Source organism: Mugil cephalus, chromosome 5, assembly GCF_022458985.1.
Source record: "Mugil cephalus isolate CIBA_MC_2020 chromosome 5, CIBA_Mcephalus_1.1, whole genome shotgun sequence".
Taxonomy (NCBI): Eukaryota; Metazoa; Chordata; class Actinopteri; order Mugiliformes; family Mugilidae; genus Mugil; species Mugil cephalus.
The window spans coordinates 24,461,571-24,484,727 of record NC_061774.1 but is presented as its reverse complement, the minus strand read 5'-3'; the positions used below and the strand labels follow the sequence as shown (position 1 = coordinate 24,484,727).

Sequence of the window (23,157 nt, the reverse complement as noted above, 5' to 3'; positions counted from 1 at the left end):
TTTACGGTGGGTTATATAGGGGTTTTCCATCAGCATTCGGTTTCAGCATATTTAAATCAAAGGGTGACCAGGTCAGTGCTGTCACTGTTTTATTTATTTATTTTATTTTTTTTTTTTTGGACTCCAATCTACTGTTTACGCGGTGAATTTTCCTACACATGTGTTTTCTGGAAGTCTAATTTTATGGGATTGCAGACGTTTCTTCTTCATTTAATATCAGTTGAAACAAATAACGTTCTGTTTTGCATCTGTTTATCCCATTTGTCAGAACATAACTCAGTGTCTAAATCTCCTTTGTGAAGACTTTACAAGTCACAGATATTCATCACTTTAGATGAGCGCACAAAACAGTTCAACCACTGCACCTTTTGTAACTTACTGAATAAACCTTGAATTACAGTAAGAACATAAACCATTTATTAACACACTTAGTTTCCACTAGTACATGTGCAAATAATGAAATTTACATTGAAGTAGTTTATTCATTATTTACTTATACTTTCAAATTAATGTTATTAACCAATGATGACCAGTTGAATACTTTAATATTTAATTTATAAATGATAAACAGCTCATTGGACTGTGATTAGGGGTCTATTTTGTGTTTTTTCCCTTGTTTTATCCATCTATTCTTTTAGTTAAAGTGTTTTTTTGTTTTTTATTCTTCCTGTAGGGGGTGTTGTAGAGTATGTGTGGAGGGAGCTGACATTCAGATGTGACAAATCCACGCTAACTATTTAGTTTTTTAGGATTTAGGCCGTATATCACAATGTTTAAAAATAAATTAAGTTGCAAATAAAGAAAACATAATTACTAAAAACGTTATAAAGCTGCTTATGAATTAAGTATTTAATACAAGTGCATTTATAAACTGCTTACTCATGTCCCAGATAGACACGATTCTTTATGAGTGACGAATGGAGTATTTACGAATGCTTTACTGTGTGCGGTTATTATAAAGTGTTACCAAGGCTACTTTATCTAATCCTGTCAAATAAGACACTGAATCTAGATGTCTTCCCAGAATGCACTGCTTTATATTACAGCTAAGATTCAGTAGTAGACACACAGACCTCCCAAAAACCCTCGATAGTGACACTATAGTATGGATGAGAAAAAAATACAACAAATATGAGGATAGTAAGTCCAAAACCATGGCAACAATGTTCAGAGACTAATGACTAATGAGTCTAATAGTCCTGAATGATGTCCACACAACTTATTTATTTATTTATTTTCTTTATTTTGTGTCAGTACTTCTAGTTAAACAGCAGAGGGTGCTAGAGGTTAAGAATGAATCTCCCTCCCTTCATGCTTTATAGAAAGCAGGTCATTTAGTGCAACAAATAGATTTTTACCAGCAATTCTCTAATGGCACACAGATGTTGTTTTATGCTTGTTTAAATTAAACAGATGTTTTGATGACTAAAACTTTTTTAATAATGGACCTTCAGAAATGAAGTGTTGGGAGGTAAAATAAATAAACAAATAAATAAAGCTCTCCATCATACTGCTCCAAACTACCAAAATGTTTCACATATTCACATTAGAACTTAGGACTGTTCATTATGAGCAACATATTAGTGAAAGTCAGACACTTACTGTATACACCGTAGCAGATGGAAAATGTTGGCCAGATGGGAAATGTAGCATTTTGCAATTATGAAGCAAAAAAAAGCATGATTTAGGCCAAGGTTTATTACAGCAGAAGGCAGTTTGTGAACACATATTATTCCTGACCAAAGCACCCGTGTGATTAAAACCAGATTAAGTCAGAATATGATTGTTGCTTCAGTTTGTCGTAGTTGTTTCCAGAGAGACATCTGAACCTGTACGTCAAATATAAACTAATTTCAGACGATGGGTTTGATGCTGCTTCTATGCTGTTTATAACTGTAGTCCCATTTCAGAAGGTGGCACAGTGTCCCAGTTAATTTTCCTATAGTTTTATTTGATTGTCCCAATGGCTTATAATCGGAAACACAAGGATGTTTGGTATTTCCCTACTGGTATGAAAAATAACTAATCTGAATACTAAACACCTTGCACCTTAGACACTAAGAAATTTTGCACCTTAAAATACAAACTCATTATGTTTTGTCCATTGGCTGTTTATAATATGGACAACGTGTCCCTTCTTCCTTGCACTGGCCAAACTGATGCTATTTTCTCATTCAGTAGTGGCCATTGTGTCACATCCTGTTTCTATGGCGTCAAATGACTAAATAAAGCAAAACTTATCCAAAAGATTGACCCTCAAATATGCATCAACATTATACTAACTACCTAAAATGACAGAAACCATCCGTGATGTGTAGTTTAGTGTTTTAATTAGGTCTAAGTCCGATCCACTACCATGAAGGGGGTGAAGCTTATGACCTATACTGCAGCCGGCCACAAGGGGGAGCTCTACTTGCTTTGACTTCACTTTTGAGGAGCAGTTCCTCCGTCCATCTTTATGCTGTCTATGGTTTTGACCCACAGCATTAGTAAAGAAAGTCTTAGTAAATTGATAGTGACCTTCTTTCCTCCTGATTAAACTAGCTGTATTTATTTTCAGTTGCAAAGCTTAGACATATATATATATATATATATATAGATAGATGCTTTATTAATCCCAAACTGGGAAATTTCACCCTTTTTTTTTTGTTTTGGTTGATATCTATACGTCCAGTCTAGATCTGCAGGATGATTGATTGATGGTTTTAATTAGAAATGTGATCAATGTCACACTGCCTGCATGTTACTATGGTTACCGGGGCACCCAATCCATCTACCATGTGTTGCCATATACACAGATATATAAATATGGCTGTTCTTTTAAATAAAAACTACACATAATGTCGACATTGCAATGACCAGGATGCCATGCTTGACCTTTCACAATCTCCCGTCTTTAAGAAACCTTGTGTACTTTTACACCAATGTAATGGTTAAATCCTCTCTTCTATATCCACTCCTATATCCACCTGTGGCCATCAGAGAATGCAGTTTATTATGAATATCATGTATTATATGTATGCTTCACCTATGGCGTTGCTCTCTGGACACAACAACAACAGCATTTTCTCTAAATAAATAATATCCATTGTCCATTATCCTGCAGAGCGTTGAAGCCTGCGCCTGCTGGTATTGTGCGAGAGGCGGGGTACACATTGTACAGATACTGACAGAACCAAGCAACCACTCATGTGCACAACAACTACGGCTTATTTAGAGCGACTATTTAACCCAGCAAGTATGTCAGTGAGGAGGACAGAGCCAGAGCACCTGCAGAAAACCCAGGAGGTACAGGGAGAACCATGCGAATGTCATGCAGACAGGCTCCAGTTAGTGGGTTTGAAACCAGAACCTGCTGTGAGGACTCCACTGACTTTGAATATTCTCATTATACGTAATAAAAACATGGCTTATCATTAAAATGCAATATTTTCTTTTAAGTTAGCGACTTAAAAGAGGTCACAATCTGAACACAATCTTCTTCGTGTGTTCAGTCCAAATGTTTTTACATGAAATTGAGGATATTAAAATGTTTCAAACGACTGATGTGCCAGTATTTAAGGGGGCAGGTTCTGCTGGGAAACTTTTTACCTGGCATTCATGGATACTACTGCGACATGAAGCAACCATGTAGACCAGACCAGACTAGGCAGTCCCACCCCATAGCGGTGACACAGCATCATCTCACACAGAACATGATTTTCCCTTCTACAGTGAGGCTCCTGGCCAACCCAAAATAACTGGGCCTAGTGCAATACAATGGTTTAATCTTCCCCTCTTTTTAAATACTAGTTAATGTGCACTTTTTATACGTAATACAGTTGTATGTGTCTTTTCTTTATAAAATTGTGTGTCTTTCCTGTGTCTTTTTGTCTGACTCTCGGTTCCTATGTGTGTATGCGCAGATGGCAAAACATTTCTTGATTCTTTCCGTAATGTACTTGTAACGGTTAAGTCCACGCTCCTATTTCCACTCCTATGTGACCATCAGCACCATGAACAGAGAATAGAGACACAAAAATGGTTTAGGAACAACTCAAGGACACACGCAAGGTGTTGACCTGGCCTCCAAATTCGCTAGATCCCAAACTGATCAAGTGTCTGTGGGATGATCCACAGAGGCCCCTCCCCTCAACCCATAGGACCCAAAGCTAACACCAACACTAACAACAGACCCCACAGGACACCCTCAGAAGAAGCCATGTCCATTCTCTGATGAGCCACAACTGTTTTGGAGGCACCGATTTCACCCCAAAACACCAAACACACTCTTCTCTTTTTATTCATCTGCCAAAGTTACAGTATGTGTGTCGGTTTCCAGGAAGGAGGTAGAAGCGTCACAGATGCAGCACCTCTTCCAGCCTTCGGGTTGTGCTGTTGCACCATCCTCCTTCGTCTCCGGTTGCAGCGCGGAGGACTTGTTTGCCTGAAGACTGGCCCGGTATCCACCTGGAAGTGGTACAAAAGCACAGTTGTGCAGGAAGCTTCTGCAATTTCCTCCCTCTTGCGTCACAAACGCATTACTGTGCCTCTCACCCAAACCACAACCACATGGGACGCAGTGCAGCGCTGGAATTTTCCCACTGACAAAAACACATTAAGTGTGCCGAGCTATGGGCTGACTGGATCGCTGGGCCGAGCTGTTTCTGTCTCCGATGAATGAGCCTCTTCTTAGCAACACCTGTCATGTGTTAGGAACAAATCAAGTACAGTGTCTGTCGAAATCCGCCCTCCTACTTTATATTTAATAGTGAAGTGCTGAGTTTGGTTGTTTTTTTTTTTTTTTAATCCCCAGGGACATTCTTGTTCTTGATGTTTGAGCTTTGTTGGTTTTTCGAATGTTTCTTTTATGTCCCAACCTGTGAAGCTTTACCAAACCACCAGTCCTCCCCTGACTCCCTGCGAAACAATTAAAACGGCCTGTTGGAATATGTTGAAATGCAGAGACAGAAGCGGATAAAAATGAAAGATAACATTGGTGTTTTTTTTTTTTTTTAAGAAATGCATTTTCTTTGCAGCGAAGTGGAACATTTTGACTCGAGAAAAGATAAATTATCCATTTGTAGACCATCAAAAACAACAGCTTCTCTCGTTCCTGGAAACCCACCGACAGAACCAAAAGTTTGTCAGTGACTCACCGCAGCGTCATCTTCGGTTTCAGGTGTCACGCTACCACTCCTCTCCCAAGCGTTACAGAGCAGCAGTCATGAAGAGAAATAAAGCGTCCATTTCTGCAGGATAGAGTTCGGTTTACAGTTCGGTCAAACCACAAGCCAGGCTGCTATTGTTCGCTTCCACCTACGGAGAAATGAATCTCGCAAGCGTTCCTGAAACCTGTAACAGCATTTTCATCGGTTTCAGCTGAGAAACGATCTCACAGTGAGTGGAGAAGACCCCCCTCGGGCAGTTTTAATTCACTGCATTATTAAATAAGAGAAGATAGAAAACAGATCAATTTACCACTTGGACGGTGATCAATGCAGCAGCACGATCACAACACACACACACACACACACAAAAAACAACCCTGGGCCAATTTAATGAACATTATTGTCTACGAGAATTAAGTAGATATGAGTGAAGACGAGTTGTGTAACCTGAACTCAGAGCACTGGAGCAGCCGAAGTGTGAAGCGTTCAGAAATGTTGAAACGTGTGGATTTCTGCATTCTAGCTGATTAGGTGGTGGAGCATTGTGAAAGTATGCTTGTCTCTCAGCACCACAACTGGACCAGATGTTGGAGCAGCTGAAGAAAGTGGCCTTGTCTTATAAATCTCTGCTTTCTTTTGCATCAAGTGGATGGCACCAGGAGACTCTATGGAAAAGGATGCAAGCCGGTGGAAGCAGTGTTGTTCCAGGAGACCTGCATAAACATCGTTACAGACCATGTAACCATTTCATGTACAGCGGTGGCCTCTTTCAGCAGATTCAGATTCAGAAAACTCTATTTATCACCAGGGGGCAACACAGAGCAGGCAACAAGGTAGAAAAGATTTAGGTAACATCTCATCTCATTTCATCTTCTGCTACCGCTTATCCTCACTAGGGTCGGACGAGAGACGGGGTCCACCATGGGCAGGTCGCAGGGCTACCACAGAGACAAACAACCACCTAGGGTCTATTTAGAGTCACCAATCAGCCTAACGAGCATGTCTTAGGAGGTGGGAGGAAACCGGAGAACCCGGAGAGAACCCACACAGACACAGGGAGAACATGCAAACTCCACCCAGAAAGGCCCAAGCTGGACTCAAACCCGGAGATTTAGGTAACACAGGGTAATACATACACTACTGGTCAAAAGTTTTAAAACTCTTCAATTTTTCTCATTTTACTCTGAAATGAAAGCGTAGACCAAATGAACGACTGAAGTTAAAAAAAAAAACATCATGGAACCAGGACATAACCCAAAATATATTTTGGGTTATGAATGGGTTATGTATGGGTTATATATAAGTTTCAACTCATCAGAGGAGCCATCTTTGTCTGAGCATATTTGTGACATTCTTTCTTTCTGAAATGGAAATCAAATATTTTTCAGAGTTCCTCCCAGTTTTGTTGCAGAAGTTCCCAGAAATGTGTGTCACTTGTAGGGAGTTTTGCTTTCACTCTTCTGTCTAGTTCATCACAAACCAGCTCCACATGGTTGAAGTCTGGAGACTGAACCATGGTCCACTCCATGTTTTCAAGCTTTCCGTGTTGTTTTTATCCAGAGGTAGTTCTGGTATAACTTGGACTAAAGTTTTGGGTCATTATTTCGCTGTAGGATGAAGCCCTGACCAACTATACCAGAGGATGCTGTGTGCTGTTGTAAAAACCTTTAACTGGGAGTGTGTAGACACAAAATAAATGAAAAAAGAAACACACACTTGGTCATGAGTAGTGTATAAATGTGTAGTGCAATGACACCTTCAGTCTGCAGCAAAAGTCCAGTTGGTTTATTTATTTATTCATTCATTCATTTCATGGAGTGATGTAAGTATAGGAACATAAGTGGATGTGATAAACTGGGGGTTCATCGTGAGTTGAGGAGCTGGGTAGCCCTGGTAACATACGTAGCCCTTGTCCTACAACCAAGGAGGAAAAACACATCATTCAGGAACAGTTCGATAGTTCGGAGAACACAACAAAATGTTCAAGCATGTGCAGGATGTTCTCAGCAAACAAGTTCGATCCATGGAGGCCACTCGTCACAACTTGCAGGACGTCATCTGTTGCTAATGTCTTGGTCCCAGAAACTCACCTTCAGAGGTGTAGTGGGGTCCAACAAGTCTAAATGCACCAGGGCTATTTTGGGTCAACTTACACAGCATATTAAGGCTGGTGACCATAATGTTATGGCTGATTGGTGCACTATACATCGTGTAGGAACTGGATGTTTTTCGCCGGTTAAACCGTGACTTTCAGTTTTGTACTCACAGGAAATGATAAAGATTTATTGCAACGATCGAAATCTTGTTTTTCCAAACGTTAGTCGTTCGCTGCTCTGTTTCCTTTGTGCATTCCAGAAAACAGCACGGTGCAAACTCACTGACATATCTGAGTGCACTTTATTCTACTTTTGAACGGCACACAAGAAGTCATTCGTTGTAAATACGAGGTAAAAAAGACAGTGTTTTTTGCAGTCAAACCCAGACTGTGTGTGGGAGTGACTGACTGAGTGAGTGCGATGGATTTTTAATTACGTTTCCATTGAGAAAAAGAACACACTCACAACCTGATTCCAATTAAGTTCGCACAACCCAGTTTATCAAGACTCCGGCAGGGAAGAAAAACAATGGACTTCAGATGCCACACATCTGTGAAAGTTAAAATATATAGATATATATAAATTATCACATTATTATCTTTTTAAATCAGTGTGATATTTACACCGATCAGCCACAACATTATAACCACTGGCAGGATAAGTAAATAACATTGACCTATCTTGTCTTAATTCAGTGTTCTGTTGAGAAACTTTTGGACTTGGCATTTATGTGGATGTTACTTCAAAAACATGAACAAACAAAACAAAAAAAAACTTGAAGAGGTGTTGACCTGGCCTGCAAAGTAGTATCAAGTATCTGTGGGATCATCACTAACACTAACGCTCTGTTCATTCTCTGATGAGTCACAACAGTTTTGCAGTTTCACAAGGGAGACCGTCACAATATTAATTCATAGTGTTACGCCTGATCAGTGCACACATATGAAACCACACATAGTTAAGAGTAGCCGTTCAGTAAATATGCTCAGTGCCCATATCCGGTTCTTCAAACAGCTGTTTCCACACGCCCCCGGTTACATGTTTGTTGTGGATAATAAGAGATAAAGAACTGAACTGAAGCTGAACTCGCGCCTCGCGCTCGCTCGGGTCGGTTTGAATCACGGAGGGAATTTATCTCGCGCACCATTTTCAGGTGCAGGTCGAACCCCTAAGTGACATTTTACAAGCACATCAACGCTTTCCCAAAATTTGGGTCAGATAAAAGTGACTCCAAATCACTGCGACGCCATAACGGCATAAAAAAAAAAAAAAAAAAAAATGGCAATGGTATCCTCTTTACCTCGCTCTATGGAATGACTTTCATGCTTGGCTGCTGTCCAATTTTATCTCTAGGAGTTGCTAGGCGACAGGGACATCCTCACTGCGAGTGTATTCTGGGAAATGATGGGACCAATAAACGGATGCTCTGCAACTTGTTATCTGCCTTCAGCGTGGCTATCATATGGCTCAATGAAATTGGAGGATGCTATGTAAATGGACCTCCTTATTACAGCAGTGCTACTGTATGCTAAGTATGTTTAACCGGTAAATACAACGTGTAGCGACCGTGATTCGGCGCCGTGCGCTAAAGTCACTTACGGCAAAGACTAATTGATGCCAAGGAGTGTTAGCTTAGTCTTTATCACCTGCCAGAGGAGATCCAGCTCACCTCGTCCTCTGTGATAAGCACTTCCCCACCTGACTGATAACGCTGCCCTTTAATTAAAATGTTGTTTGTTTTTTTTCTCTCCCCCAAATCATCTCCTCCATCTATTAACAAAGAACCGGAGGTGTGATGAATGACAGAAATGAAATTTCCCTTAAAATTAAATTGTCTGCTGTTGCTCTGTGCATCCAGCCCTGCAGGTATTTGTTTCAGGCACACGCTGACTGTTTTATCGATATTACTTTATGACTCAAAAGGACGACGCGACCTCCATCCAAGAAGCTGCTCACATCTGTGAGAGAAAAACTAATTCAGAAAACTTTATTTATCCCCGGGGGATAATTTAAGGCACATGTGTGAGCAGCATGTGCTTAAAAGGAAAGGACACTTTTAAGAACAAAAACAGAACAACAGAAAGAGAAAAATCTATGCTGTAAACAGTCAGTGTAGATGTGAGCATGACTGTAAGACCGGGGTCTGCAAAGTTAGGCCAAGATTAAGATTAAGTGCTATTTATATGTATATTATTATTATCATTTTGCATTCAATGCTAAGCTATTCAAATAATATAGAGGTTCAAATACTAAGTTTTTTATTTCAAACGTGCAACATAAGGTGACATAAACATACCTGAAATAAATATAGCTAACTGGTACAAACACACACACACATATATACATACATATATATATAATATTTTACTGAAATATGATGGATTTATGTTGATGTGTTTAAAGATTTAAAGAAATTTGCAAATGTGCGATGGGAGATTGTGGGGGGAAATTAAAAAATGATATATATATATATATAAAAAAATAAATGTCTAATCAACCAAAGATTTTGCAAACCCCCTGCAGTACCTCGGTGGAACCCCTAGGGGGGTTGAAGACCTAAGCTGCAAGAGTAGAGTAAATAAAGTGCAAATGTAAACAGGAATTACCAGGATTATACAGTTTACTTCCTGCAGACTTAGACTTTACTCTATTAATCCACAGCGGAAATTGCTTGGTCACAGGAGCAAACACTCTCACATAAAAAACCACAAGTAAAAATAAAAAATTTAATTTAATTTAATTTAAAAAAATCTAGTAAAATACAATCAAATAGTACAAGCACAAATGCACAAAATTTGCATATGAACAAATGTACAAGAAACAGAAGAAATATATGTTATATACAAGGTAGTGTGGGTAATAAATAACAACAAATATCAGCAGGAGGCTGCTGCAGGTAAAAGGTGCGTGAAAGCTCCGCATGTGGATTTTCATAAACACTAAAGTGTTTCTGTTATTTGGCCTAGCCCACTTTTTGGATGTTTTGTGTGACCCTGTGTGGTTTTCTTTGTGTTTTCTGCTTTAATTTGTCATCATTTTTCTTCTTACTTCCCGTCTCTCTGTGATTCCCCTCACCTGTCTTGTCTTGTGTCTTGCGTCTTTTGTCTGCGTGGGACCAGCCCTCTTTGGTCTCACCTTTCTCTTGTAATTCCATCACCCCGTGTGTGAGTGCTTTTCTCTTTGTGGCGTTACCTTCTTTTCTCCTACCCCCATTTTGTCTCACTGTTCAGTTCCTCGTGTTCTTAACCTGATTTCTGGTCTTCGGCAGTTTCTTGCAGGTTAGTGTGTTTGGATTACCCTGCCCTCCCTGCAGCTCTTTTACATTCTGTTCTTTTGTTTGTTTGTTTTTGTTTTTATTAAAGTAATTTTGTTGCCTCCTCTTAGTGTGTTGCATTTAAGTCCTCACTCTCCCGAAACTGTGACAACTGTAAGATTCAATAGTTCCACAAACACAAACCGCCTCCGGAGGTTTTAGTGCAGAACTATTACGTTCTGATTCATTTGTTTTCACTAGTGAACCCAATGAACTGGCAAGTGAGAGTATTTATCATAGACTTTATATAAATATAGTAGTGATGTGCAGATCTATACTGAAATGTCGATACTTCCGATATCAGGTCTTTACGCTCTAAAATCGATTCTCAAATCAAAGTATCGATACTTTCAATACTTCAGTCATTGGAGGTGATGTAGGAACACAGTGGAAAGTAACTAAACTATGAAGTTGTGGCAACACAACAAACCTTGTGAAACACCTCAGGTTAAACCACAACACAGAATACGAGGCTTTTATGATGAGGAGGACAGAGTAGGAGAGAACAGGGTCACAATTAAGATGCAAGTTTAAATTTATAGTGTCAAGGTTCTTTGTCTGTCTTTTATTTTGTGACCATGATTTGTGTTTCCTGTTTTGTTTTGTCATGTCTCCTAGTTTCCTGTCCATTGTGTTTCTTTGTGGCTTTGTCATGTCTGTCCATGTCATGTTGTGTTTCCTGTTTTATTTTGTTAAGTTCCTAGTTTCCTGTCTTGTGCCTCCTTGTCTCTTGATTGTTTATTGGCTTCACCTGCGTTGATTGTCATGTGTTTCACCTGTGTCTTGTCATCCCTCAGTCCTCATGTGTATATATAGCTGCCTTTCCCTTTGTTCCTGGTCACGTCGTTAATGTTACCTTCATGTCTTCACGTCATGTTCCATGTTTCATGTTTCCACGTGTCCATGTTTCATGTTGAAGATTTCTTTTGATTTTTGGATTATGGTTTTCCTGCCGTGGTTTTCAGCGCTTTTTGTTAATTATTAAAAACCTTTTTTTGTTTGAGATCCTGCCTCATCAATAGTCCTGCATCTGGGTCCTCACCTTCCACCTCCTCAACTCCCTGACTTGACGCATAGTAGTTATTAATCATTAAACAATAATTTATTTAAACTGTCTTATTATTTTACTTATTTCCTGCATCAACATTATATTAATTACCTAAAAAAAACCTATGACCTATACTGCAGCCAGTCACCAGGGGGAGCTCTACTTGCAAACATCCATTGTCCATCTTTATACTATCTACACCGTGGACAGTATAAAGATGGACGACGGAACATACCGTAGACTCTATGGTATGAACATAAAGTTTTCCATTATCAGACCATAAACAGGGTAAAAATCCTGTAATAACATTGGTGTAAACTGGCACAAAACAGTGCGAACCTGCCGCGTTTTCAGACTCATGGAAACACACAGAGCTGCAAAAAACAACCTGCTAGAGCTGAATTCAGAGATACAGAAGTGGTATGAAGACCGCACTGAGCCACAGCGCAGCGGTGAGCGAATAACACAACACTATTATACAGCTGCCAATGCTCGGTTAAGCTGGATAAATCCAACTGAAAGGAAAGACTGAGAGAAAAATCTTGTAAGTCGAAATGAAAAACGTTATTCCTCTTTGAATTGATAAGGTGTTTGTACCTTCTGTTATGTAGGGCCTCGATTATCTCCGCTGATAGAGGGCTTAGCAGGTTGTAGGCGCACATAACACAGCTGAATAATAACACAAAGATACTGCAGTGAAAGGCAGCAGCTAGCATGTTTTATATCAGGATGCTGATAGCATATACTATATATATATATATATATATATATATTTTGGATTCCAGTTCTTTTCACTTGGAGCCAAAAGCTTTCACCCACATACCGCAGCGTAGTAAGGAAGACGACGTCTGGAGGAAATTGAAGTCTTCATCCTACAACAATTTCTAAGATATGAGCACAAAACACGTCCCCTGCCGTCTGGTTTTATTTCTGTTGACCGTCTAAGAATATGCCAGTAATAGTGGACGAGTGGAGAAAACATCCGGAGACGCGCTTTGAGCGAAGTCAAACAGACAAGAATTTGTTTCAAAGGGAGAGGCATTTTTTTTTAATAAAAACACACTCACTGAATGAATGAGCGTTCACATTATTTAATGTTTTCTTTTTCTTTTTTTTTTTGCTGTGCAGATCCACGCACCAGTGACTTGGAGGATTATTCCAACTGACAGTACATCTGCACCGGTGAAACAGCCTCTGAGAAAATAAGCAGATCACGCTGTGAAAGAAACTTAATAACCTGTCGGGCTCACTTAAACGGCAATGAGTTTTGATTTCAAATAAATCCTTTGTGAAATTTCAATTACTGCCTCGGAGCTGAGACGTGGCCTCGCGGGGACAGAGCTGTTGTCACAGAGTCCAGCGGATGGTCAGTGCAGCCATGTTGACAGAGAGTTCAATAACACCACGCTCCTCATTTTGATTCCTTCCACACCAGCAGCTTTGGACAACATCGGATATAAGAAGTGTCACAAAGCAGGGGTTCATATTTTTGTAATACCCTTTGCCGCCACAGGGGGTGGTAATGTGTCAAAAATACATCAATTCCAAAACCATTTTAGTGTTTTTTCTACCAATTCTAAAATCGAACCCGCAGCAAATCACCAATAAGCCATCTAATATGAGGACTAAAGGTGGTATCCTCCATACCTCGCTCCATGGAATGACTTTCATGCTCAGCTGCTGTTCAATTTTATCTCCACGGGAGTTGCTAGGCGACAGGAGCATCCCTATTGCATGCACATTCTGGGAAATGATGGCACCCATAAATGAATTCTGCAGATCAGTAATTTATTATCAGGCCTTCCACGCGGGCCGCGATGTGGGTCAATGAAAGAGGCGAACGCTATGCAAATGGGCCATTAGGTCATTTGGTTGAGTCATTTCAGTATTTGCTTTGTCCTGCCTGGAGACCCGGGCAGATTGAGGCTGAATGTTTCTGCTCTGTTGCACCATGCAGAAAGGTTAAGTGAGCGACTATACGCACAAAAAAAAAGATTTTATATTGGATTTCAGCACAATCTCGTTTTTTCAGGAGGCCTCATTTCAAAGCAGCTGATGAAAATACAGAATGGGCCCAATAAATATATCAAAAAGGCAAATGGACTTGTAGAGAAATTCTACAAGTCTTTTGGATTAGCATGACCTGGATGACTGAGAACCTTCACAGACACCCAATAAATATACAACTCTTTGATTCATTATTTAACCTCAGCGTTATTGTTATTATTATAAAGTTAATGATAATGAGGAAGACTGATTCAAATGGTCCCTAATTAATTTTTTTCTTTTGTGTGTTTTTTTTTTTTTAATAAAGCATACAATAAAAATACAGTTAATAGTGTGAAAATGATTGATGTTTACACATAAAATTGGACATTTTAGGTCGATAAATAAAGAAAGAAGAAAATCAAACTCCAGGGTTATTTGTGATCCATAAAGCATGTTTTTTGTTAACACCAAGTTTGTTAGTTGAGAAACTCTCCTGGAAACCAGACCAACATATCTGCCTAAAGGTTTGGCGGCAAAAAAGTTGAAAATGTTCAGTTGGGAACTGATTGTGCATTTACATCGATATAAAGCATAACATTATGACCGCTGACGAGAGGAGTAAATAACATTATGACCGTCTTGTGACGACTCAGTGTTCTGCTGGGAAACTTCTGGACCTGGCATTCGTTTGTGTGGATGTTACGTAGACATGAAGTATCCACCTAGACCAGACCAGACACCCTCCACCCCAGCAGGATGCAGCCTGACACAGATAAATTCACTCATGTGAATCCAAATTCACTAGATCCCAAACTGATCAAATGTCTGTGGGATGGTCCACAGAGGACCCCTCCACTCAACCCAGAGGACTCAAAAGTCCATGCTTGGAGGCACAAGAAAGATCTACACAATATTGGGAAGATGGTCATAATGTTATACCTGATCAGTGTATTTCATTGTATGTAGGTTTATCCAGCTGCACACAGATTTTTTTTTCTGTGTATCAATGGAAGCGTCCCATAACCAAATCCAAATGTTACCAGATTCATAATCGGGACAGAGAATTGGTGAAGAGAAAAGCAAAAAGCTCGACCATCCCTCGATAACCTCGTCTTCACAGTGGCAGCCATGAACTTCTGTGCAGTTAAATGCTGTGAGCAACTCCATTCAGTCGTTCCATCCAGCAAAACAGTACGATAAAGAAGTATCTGAATCAAACTCCGATGCTAAATCACATAAAAAAAAAAAAAGTTGAGGACCACTGGTCTACTGCAGCGTAACTAAAGCACTTTAAACCCCGAGACATTCAGCGTAGTCGCCGTGATGAGGAGCGGCGCGAGTTAATGAATCCTCTAAATCACATTAACAGCAAAGACCAACTACTGCTGCAGAGCATTAGCTAAAACTTAATCACTCGCTACGAGGGGATCGGCGCTCCCGAGACAACAGCTGACCGATGACGTTGCCCTTTAGTTAAAACATCTCCCCCGCTCGCCTTTTTATAAACATATCTGCTGTGAACGCAGCTCTGCATCGTGTCTCGGAAAACCTGCCTCGCAGTAGCCGAGATTTGTTGTGCAACGCAAATTGTATTCTGCATAAAAAAACAGCCAGCTAAGACATATTATATGATCATGAAAGATACATATCTCATAAATGGTGCGACTAACTGGATTATATGGGCCCTGTCTGCAGAGCAGCTAATGGAAGCCGTGGCGTAGTGGGAATAAGGCCTGTTAGCTGACTGTGTTCGGGCTGAAACGCTAGCCCGCCTGGCTTTTCCACCACTGTTCTCGCGGAGATAAATCCCTGTTGCACTTAGTCGTCATCCATTTTTAATGCCACAGCCTCAGCTGGAGCGATACATGAAGACAGAGGAGGGAGGAAGGGAGGGAGGAACGGCCAAGGTGTGTGTGACACCAGCCGAACGCTTCAGGCTAGTGTATGCACAGCCGCCTTGATGTGTTTGTGCGCCCTGTGCTTTGCATCAGCAGCAATTATGAACGTCTGCGGTGGTTTCGCTGGTGAGACGGACCACAGACAGTGCGGCCATTCATGAACTCAGCCCGTCTATTTATCATTTCCCCTCGTTCGTAACAAACCGAGCTGCTCACACAGCTGCGGCCGTGTGGAGCTCTGACTCTTTTCAAAAGCAAAAAAACAACAACAACAACAACAACAACAAAAAAACAAAAACAAGAAGCGGCAGCACAGCTTCCTGCCCGCTTTTCGAGCCCCATAATGCGTCCGCAGCAGCCATTCCACAGATGGCAGGCGGAGAGAGGGCCGGGAGGGCCAGCTATTCAATCCACTTCAGTGCAAACATGATCTGTTTGAATGGCGAAGGCATAAGCCAAGACATTCTTGTGTGGGCAGACCTCCCTAAACAACAGCGAAACAACCATGGCACTGTGTTTGTCTTGCTGGGAAAAACCTTTAAAGATACGAGAGCAACAGATCAGCTCGGGTTTGTGTTAAAGCAAAGGTTAAAGAAGGGAGTTTTTTTGTATTTTTTTTGTCGACTGTAGTATATGTTTATGTATATATATGTATATATATACATGCAGGTCTTACATGTTCCACAAACAGTGGAGGGAGTCAGTTAGAAGGCCAATTAGGGGGAAAGCAAAGCCATCTCTTTGTTTTTGGTCGGCTCGCCTGCGTGATTTAATCAGCCAGTTTGCAAATCACTAAATCAGTCAGTGAGACAGAAATACGAGACTCTTACACAACTTTTTTTGTGTGTGTGTGTGTGTGTGTGTGTGTTGAGGAAAGGGCTTAGCCCCCCCCCCCCCCCCCCCTTCCCCTGCACGTCAGACACACACGGAGGCAACCGTGTACAGAACACGACCACGTAGCTGCAAATATTTGATACGTTTTTATTTCTCTAGTGAATTCATATGTTGTTATTCTGCACAGCAGCATACAGGAAATCGTGGTAAAATATAAATAACAAAGTTCAACAGTGTTTCCTTTTTCTCTCTCTCTCTCTCTCTCTCTTCTCTTATTCATTTAATCCAAAAAAAAAAACAAAAAAAAAACAAATCCTCTGTTAAAAGTGGCAAATTTTGTCAGCCTTTTTCAATATCCACTCTCTCGCACGCTCTCCAGAACATCGAACAACTAAAACTTTTAAAAGTATGGGTATAATAATCACTATTTACAGACAATCACCTTTTGGTGAGCAAATGCTTATAGCTTCTCGGAAACTTACTTCCATTATGTTAAATGCAACAAAATGAAAATACAATTATGTTATACAAAGATCAAAAATACTATCAAAAACCCTTATTATAAATGGCAGCACTATATCAATAAACTGCTGTTGACATTTTACATGTAAGTACAAAATCCTGTTGAGGTAGCGCCCTCTGAAGTCACTTGTAATGTTAAAATACTGAATAAACATCACTTTATATACAATACAGCAAATTCTTTTCTCCTTTCTTCAATGCAATTGTATTCCTTTGGTAAACAAAACTGTCAGACATGTGCAGTCCTGCAAGTGACACTTTCAATCATACATTCACAACATTTTTGCATCTTTTTTTTTTTTTTTTTTTTGGGATTCTTCAGAAGAGAAGTTACGGGATGACCTGTTGTCATTTGCTGAACATTCATTTTGCTATTTGCCACCCTCGCACGGGGTGGAAGGTTAAATGGGACTCGCTCCACTGTATAGACCTGCACATGAGACCTCCTGGTGAATACACTGTCAGGGCAAACCAAACCAAAAGAGAATAATCATAATAATAATAATAATAAAGAAAAAAAAAACACCATCAAGAAGGAGAGACCTGACAGAGAAAATAAATCCAGTGTGTCACCCTTATTTGAGAATGTAAACATAAAAAAAAATGTAGGATAGCATCTCTCATTCTTGACTGCCCCTAAGGTCAGATGTCTGTCTCGTCACATAGGACTGGAACAGAGGTTTGGCTTGACAACAATTGATTATAATGTTCCCCAGAGAATATGAGCCCTAAACAGAGGCCACATTGTCTTTTTTTCCTCCTTTCTTTCTCTCTTTCTTTCTTCCTGGTAGATTGAATGTCAACTTTTTAGGGCAAGTTGGAAAATATGTTGTGGAGTTTTTTAGGCAGGCAGATGGGATCAAAGAGTTCCTCCTCCAGTCAGACGCACACAAGTATTCATTCATGACACATTCTTGAGCTTCTTTAATGGCAAACATAACTTTGGTTTTCTAAGACGTGAAATAAAATGGTGGCGAGCTTTAGCCCGCCGTACAAAAATACTTGGTAGAAATAGACATTCATCCCCTTTTGCCAATGTCAGTGTGTTTCCCTACATGCCCAAAATACTTTTTTTTTTCATCTTAAAACGTGTTCACACTCTGCGATTAATGATACATAGGTGTATTTATATGCACACGCTCAAATGACTACAAACTAGAAAGAAAAATAAAATGTATAAAGCATAAAATTATTCTATGTGGATAAAGGAACTATAAAAATATAAGAGATCTTAGAGACAGAGAGGAAAGAAAGATAAATCAATATGTTTATGAAACTGGGGTAAAGGCTAGAGCCAAAATCAAAACAGTCATCTGGAAATTGTTCAGTGCAATTCAATTAACTTTATAGTCTTGTCTGTTTAAAATATTTTCATCCTCTTACCACCCACAGCCCTCCCCCCCTTTAATGGTCGCTGCGATGGCTGGTCTTTTGACAGTGGACAGTATTTTATCGTGTGGGCATTGTCCCCGTTGGCACTGCAAAGGGGGCAAGTGTAAGCCCTCAGGATCGGGCACACAACCCTGCCGTCCGGAGTCTTCAGGACGTGGGAGCCGTACACCTCCTCGGGCGCTCCGTTATTTCGGCAGAACACGCAGATTTTGGGCTCCTGTTTGCTCCTGGAGGCGGGTTTGCGCATCTTCCTCTCCATGCCGAACAGATCGAACCCCGGGAAGCTGCCCCCGAAGCCCACCTCCCGCTCCGGCAGCTGCACGCCGAGCTGGTTTTGGAAAGGGCTCAGTATCGAGAAGCGCTCTTTCAAGTCCAGGATGGAAGCCGGCGGGGGGCTCCCGGACGGGCAGCAGCAGTCCAGGTGCCCGTTCTCCCCGACGCCGCCCGCGATTACGCACGGACACGCTGGGGAATCGTCCAAGCCCAGGGTCGCTTTCAGGGACTCGGTGATGGAGTTGGGATTCGGGGGCATGCTCAGCTTGTTATTCTTCGTAACCAACGTCGTCAGGCCGAGATAGTCGTTCCAGAAATTGAAAGTATAGTCATATGGGCTGCGCGCATCCAAATAGTTGTGATTGAGAAAATCCATGGTCACTTCTGGTCGTTTGCTTGCCGCGAAAAGGCGAAACAGCCAGTGTAATCCGTAAGGTCTTTGTAGCCAGAGTTCGCCTCCAGGAATGGTTCATGTACAGCGATGTGGTCTCCAGTGTTCCTGTTATGTTTGAGCGTCCTGCAAACAGGCTTTCTGGTTATAAGGACCAGGAGGGCGGGGCACTCTCCCTTCACAACCAAGTTTCTGATGAGGTCGAAAGCAAGCTCCGTCTCTTCAAAGCCACATTCAGACAGATTTGTTTTCTTGCGGGCATGCGCTTTGTCGACATCAATCATCACTCTGGCGTTTAGAGATTTGGGCACTTTCACGAGAGAAAGAAAAAATGGAGGGTTGTTAATACTTAATGATTCAGACAAGTGCGCACAGAAATTATTTCGCTCACAAAGCGTCAGTGTCGTTAATTACATTATTTCAGGGCGAATACCAATCAATTAGAGCTCGGCTCTTGAGTTCCCCCGTGGTACTAAAACATTACAATTCCGCACGTTTCCTTAATCAATATCGTTAATCATTGTGCTTGAATGGCATCAACGTCCAACTCCTGCGTTCGCACTCCTTTAACCCCATGTGCGCCACGAGCACAGGCCCCTTTGTTCCTTGGAGAAGCCACCTATTAATGTCAAACGCTGAAACCGAATGAATAAGAGGGAAACTTAGACACCAAACCCTCATGTTTCAACATTTTGTCATTGTGAGGTTCAAACATCGGTTCAGACATGGTGATTTTTAAATGTAAAGATTGCACTTGTAAGTATTTTTCAACACATTTCACTGGTTTTAATGCATAAACAAAGATTCATCTTATATTACTATATGTTAAAATGAATGTATTTCATTATCATGCCATAATATGATTGGTCATAAAACCCAGAAAAGGCACCACAACAACTCCATGCTGCTTTCACAACACAACATGCAGATGAGTTTTTTTCAACAGGGGGCAGCATCACGCAATTACAGGTCATTCCATGTGAATCTGAACGGCCCCTTCCTCCCCTCCCGAGCGAACACAGTGCCAACAAATACAGCAATGGTAGCCACTGGCTGGGAGATGAAAGTCACCAATTATGTTGCACCATAACCAGATGTTATTAGTGCGTTTTGGGTCGACGGAGGCAGAAATGTTAAGTTTTGAGATCGTGGCTGAAGACTTTAACCAAAACCAAACAGTGATTCACCTCAGCGGCTTTAGATCTGGAACACAAACAGTGGATACTGAGCAATGTGTTCACTGACTCTCACGCGTAAACAACAACCGGAGAATAAAAAATAATTTAATTTTATGGAGGTAAAGCCAATAAGAGTCAGTTAAGATGATTTCCAGTAGCCGCGTCTTAGTGCGCTGATGCAGTGGCTCGGGTTTTATTTATTTTGGTTAGTGCAGGTGAGTTAAAACAGCCTAACAGCAGCATCACTGTCCACAAGAGGAGCTAACTCATTAGCTTTGCTTCCTAATGTTTCACTACTGAAGTTAAGGCAGTGTTCTGTCATTAGGATGACTCGGCCATTTGCAGTCAGTCTTTAATGTGTTTCATGTGTCTGCAAGATCCATGTTTTATTCAGCTGTTGAGTTGCGGCTCGAGGTAGGACATCAGTTTGTCGAGAAACATCAGCAGCAGCAGCAGCACTGCAGTCACCCAAGAACCGTAATGTGACCAAACGAGCAAGTTCTTCTTCATCCAAAAGCCCTTTACAGGAATTTTGTTAGTTATTTTATTCTTATTCTTACATGCACATATCTGAAAAGCATACCTCATGCAGGGTAGGCGTTGTTTTTGTTGACTTGTTCACGCCTCTCAAGCTGTGCAACAATGTAGCACATTTCCTTTACATCAGTGATAAATAAATAATAAAAGAAAAAGATCCGGATTCTGAATCTTGAGGAAATATGAGGCAGCCGTCCTCAACAGTCCACTTAGCGCGGGCCTCTGATCCTGTGATGAAGTGGGCAGCTGAGGAATGTGGAAGCGGCCCTCTTGAAACAATGATAACACGAGTGACTGGTGTTCTAATTAAAACTTCCAGGGGGAGGCTGCAGGAACTCACTGACTTGGAAGGTTCACGTCTATTTTTAAGGGATATAATAAGAATGCGCCACCTTCGGAGACGGAGCGATAACAAAAGCACGGCTCAATGAGCCGCAACGCTTCGGAGGCCATTTCTCTCCGTTCTATGCGTTCAGCAAGTTGGGCTGGAGTAGTATTGACTGCTCATCGGATTTTCGCTCCGCAGCCTCCATTCATCTGGTGCGAAATATGAATTTTATTACGAAGCATTAATAATGTATTTAATCGCCAGTTCTTTTTTTGCAAGCCAGGACAGATTGCGCCCGCCGATTCCCGTGTTGCTGCAGTGTAACTGAAATATTCATGGCCACATTATCCCTTAATTTTGTTGTGACGAAGAGGGATTAATGCTCATCCATTAACTAAAGCCAATTCCGCGGCCTCCTCGAGGTTGCCTGAGTATATCGGACAAGGAAGCGAGATTAGCGGCCGAATGATGCACAACATCAGCGGGGTGGCTCTGGCTGTAAATCGATTTAGGAATCACACTGACTAAGTGATTGTTGGGTAAGTGTTTCGGGGCTTGGCAGAGAGAAAAACGCGTCTCATCAGGAAAAGCGGTGGCTGTCTGAGGAAGACACTTTGTTTTTAATGATCGTATCATATTCCTGCGCGGTCTTATTAGTGATACAAGACGAGACGCACCAGAATTCCTTTGCTGTTTTTTTTTTTGTTTTTTTTATAGCTTTGGATGCAAGATGCCATGCAAATCAGCTCAGACAAGCACTTTGCTGAAGTTCGGAGAATGATAATGTCTGATTTATACCATCTCGTAGAGCTTATCTAACACTTACGCTTCACCATCAGGCTTTTTTTTTTTTTTTTTAGGGCAAACAATAAAAGACGCGGGGTGAATAAACCGCTCAATTCCTCTTGACAAGATAAATGAATGACTGGTGTTGTTGAATGCAGGCAGAGAAATAAATCTCGCCCCTTTTTCACCCTTATTGCGTCTACTTAATAACTGTTTAAATGCATCAAGCCGTGTTTTCAGTCGTTAATGTCTGACATGTTGACTGTAACCTCGTAAGATGAATCAGAAAGCAGCAGTGCTGGTCCGTCAGGGCCAGCAAAGCCTTCTCTGCTCGTCTAAATTTGATCAAAATCACTGACTTGCATGTTAATATTTTCCCATTAATCTTATTAAATTACTCCCGATATCTTGTTGTTCTCATTTTATGGCTTGTCTGTCTCTCAGCTGTGGTGCTTCTTCCAGTGTAACTTTGCATTAGAGCTTTTATATCCGTCACATTTCAGCCGTCACGTGTTGCTGGAGTCAGAGAGATCTGCCTGGGCCTCCACAATTAAAACTGCAGGCGGCTGAAGCTAGAAATAATTCGTAATGACGTGGTTCCTTTAACCAATCACATTTCAAGTTCAGTGGCGTCCATTCTTAGAAAGTCATTTTCATGGTGGACTTTGAAGAAAAAGCTGTGGAAAGGCCGTCTAATCCTGGGGCTAGCTAGCCTGACCCAGCCGGGGAAAATATGTGTCCGCCACTTTCAGGTCGGCAACTCTGAGCGTTACCCTTGGCTGACAGGCTCAGAGAAGAATGCTAACTTGTTTCTTAAGTTTTGGTGAGTAATATGAATTATATTTACAGATTTAACCCTTCAACATTCTGCTGTTTCGTATATGGGACAGCAGCAGCTATTTGAACCAATCAGAGCTCTGCACACGAGTTGTGTTTGAGTTTTAACTGAACGCCAACTAGGGATGGGCATCGATAACTGTGTTAAGGAACCGGTTCCAACTGGTTCAGTTCATCGATATCCTTAGCCTTCATGCTTATCGATTCCCTTCATACTTTTCGTGCCGAATGTTTACATCCCTGTCCAGATGGTGGCAGTAATGCACCTTAAAGTTGTGGCAACTGCCATAAAACGAAAGAAAAGGAAACTTTACGTTGAAGCACGTCATTCACATCGGCGTCAAGGAAGACGCAATGGCGGAGAGGCTGAAACGGTGGAAAGTGTGACTTGTTAAAAGGAACTCTAACAGCGTAGCACCGCAACATTAAGCAAGGGCGGCAACACCACCAACATGATGAATCATTTGTTGACAACACACGTGTTAAATACAGAGAGTGCCGTGTGCACGGCGATCGGATGTGTTGGGAGCAGAGCAGTGCTAGTGAGGATGCAGTGACCAATTTCCTGTTTGATTTCTTACCCAA

General features: G+C 41.2%; 1 protein-coding gene across 1 annotated transcript; it reads right to left on the bottom strand.

The window, feature by feature from the left end:
- Nucleotides 1-16,461: 16,461 nt before the first annotated feature.
- On the bottom strand, nt 16,462-19,091 carry nanos1 (nanos homolog 1). Its single transcript, XM_047585665.1, has one exon. The coding sequence runs from the start codon at nt 18,889-18,891 to the stop codon at nt 18,211-18,213; it is 681 nt and encodes a 226-aa protein (XP_047441621.1). The 5' UTR covers nt 18,892-19,091; the 3' UTR covers nt 16,462-18,210.
- Nucleotides 19,092-23,157: the final 4,066 nt, after the last annotated feature.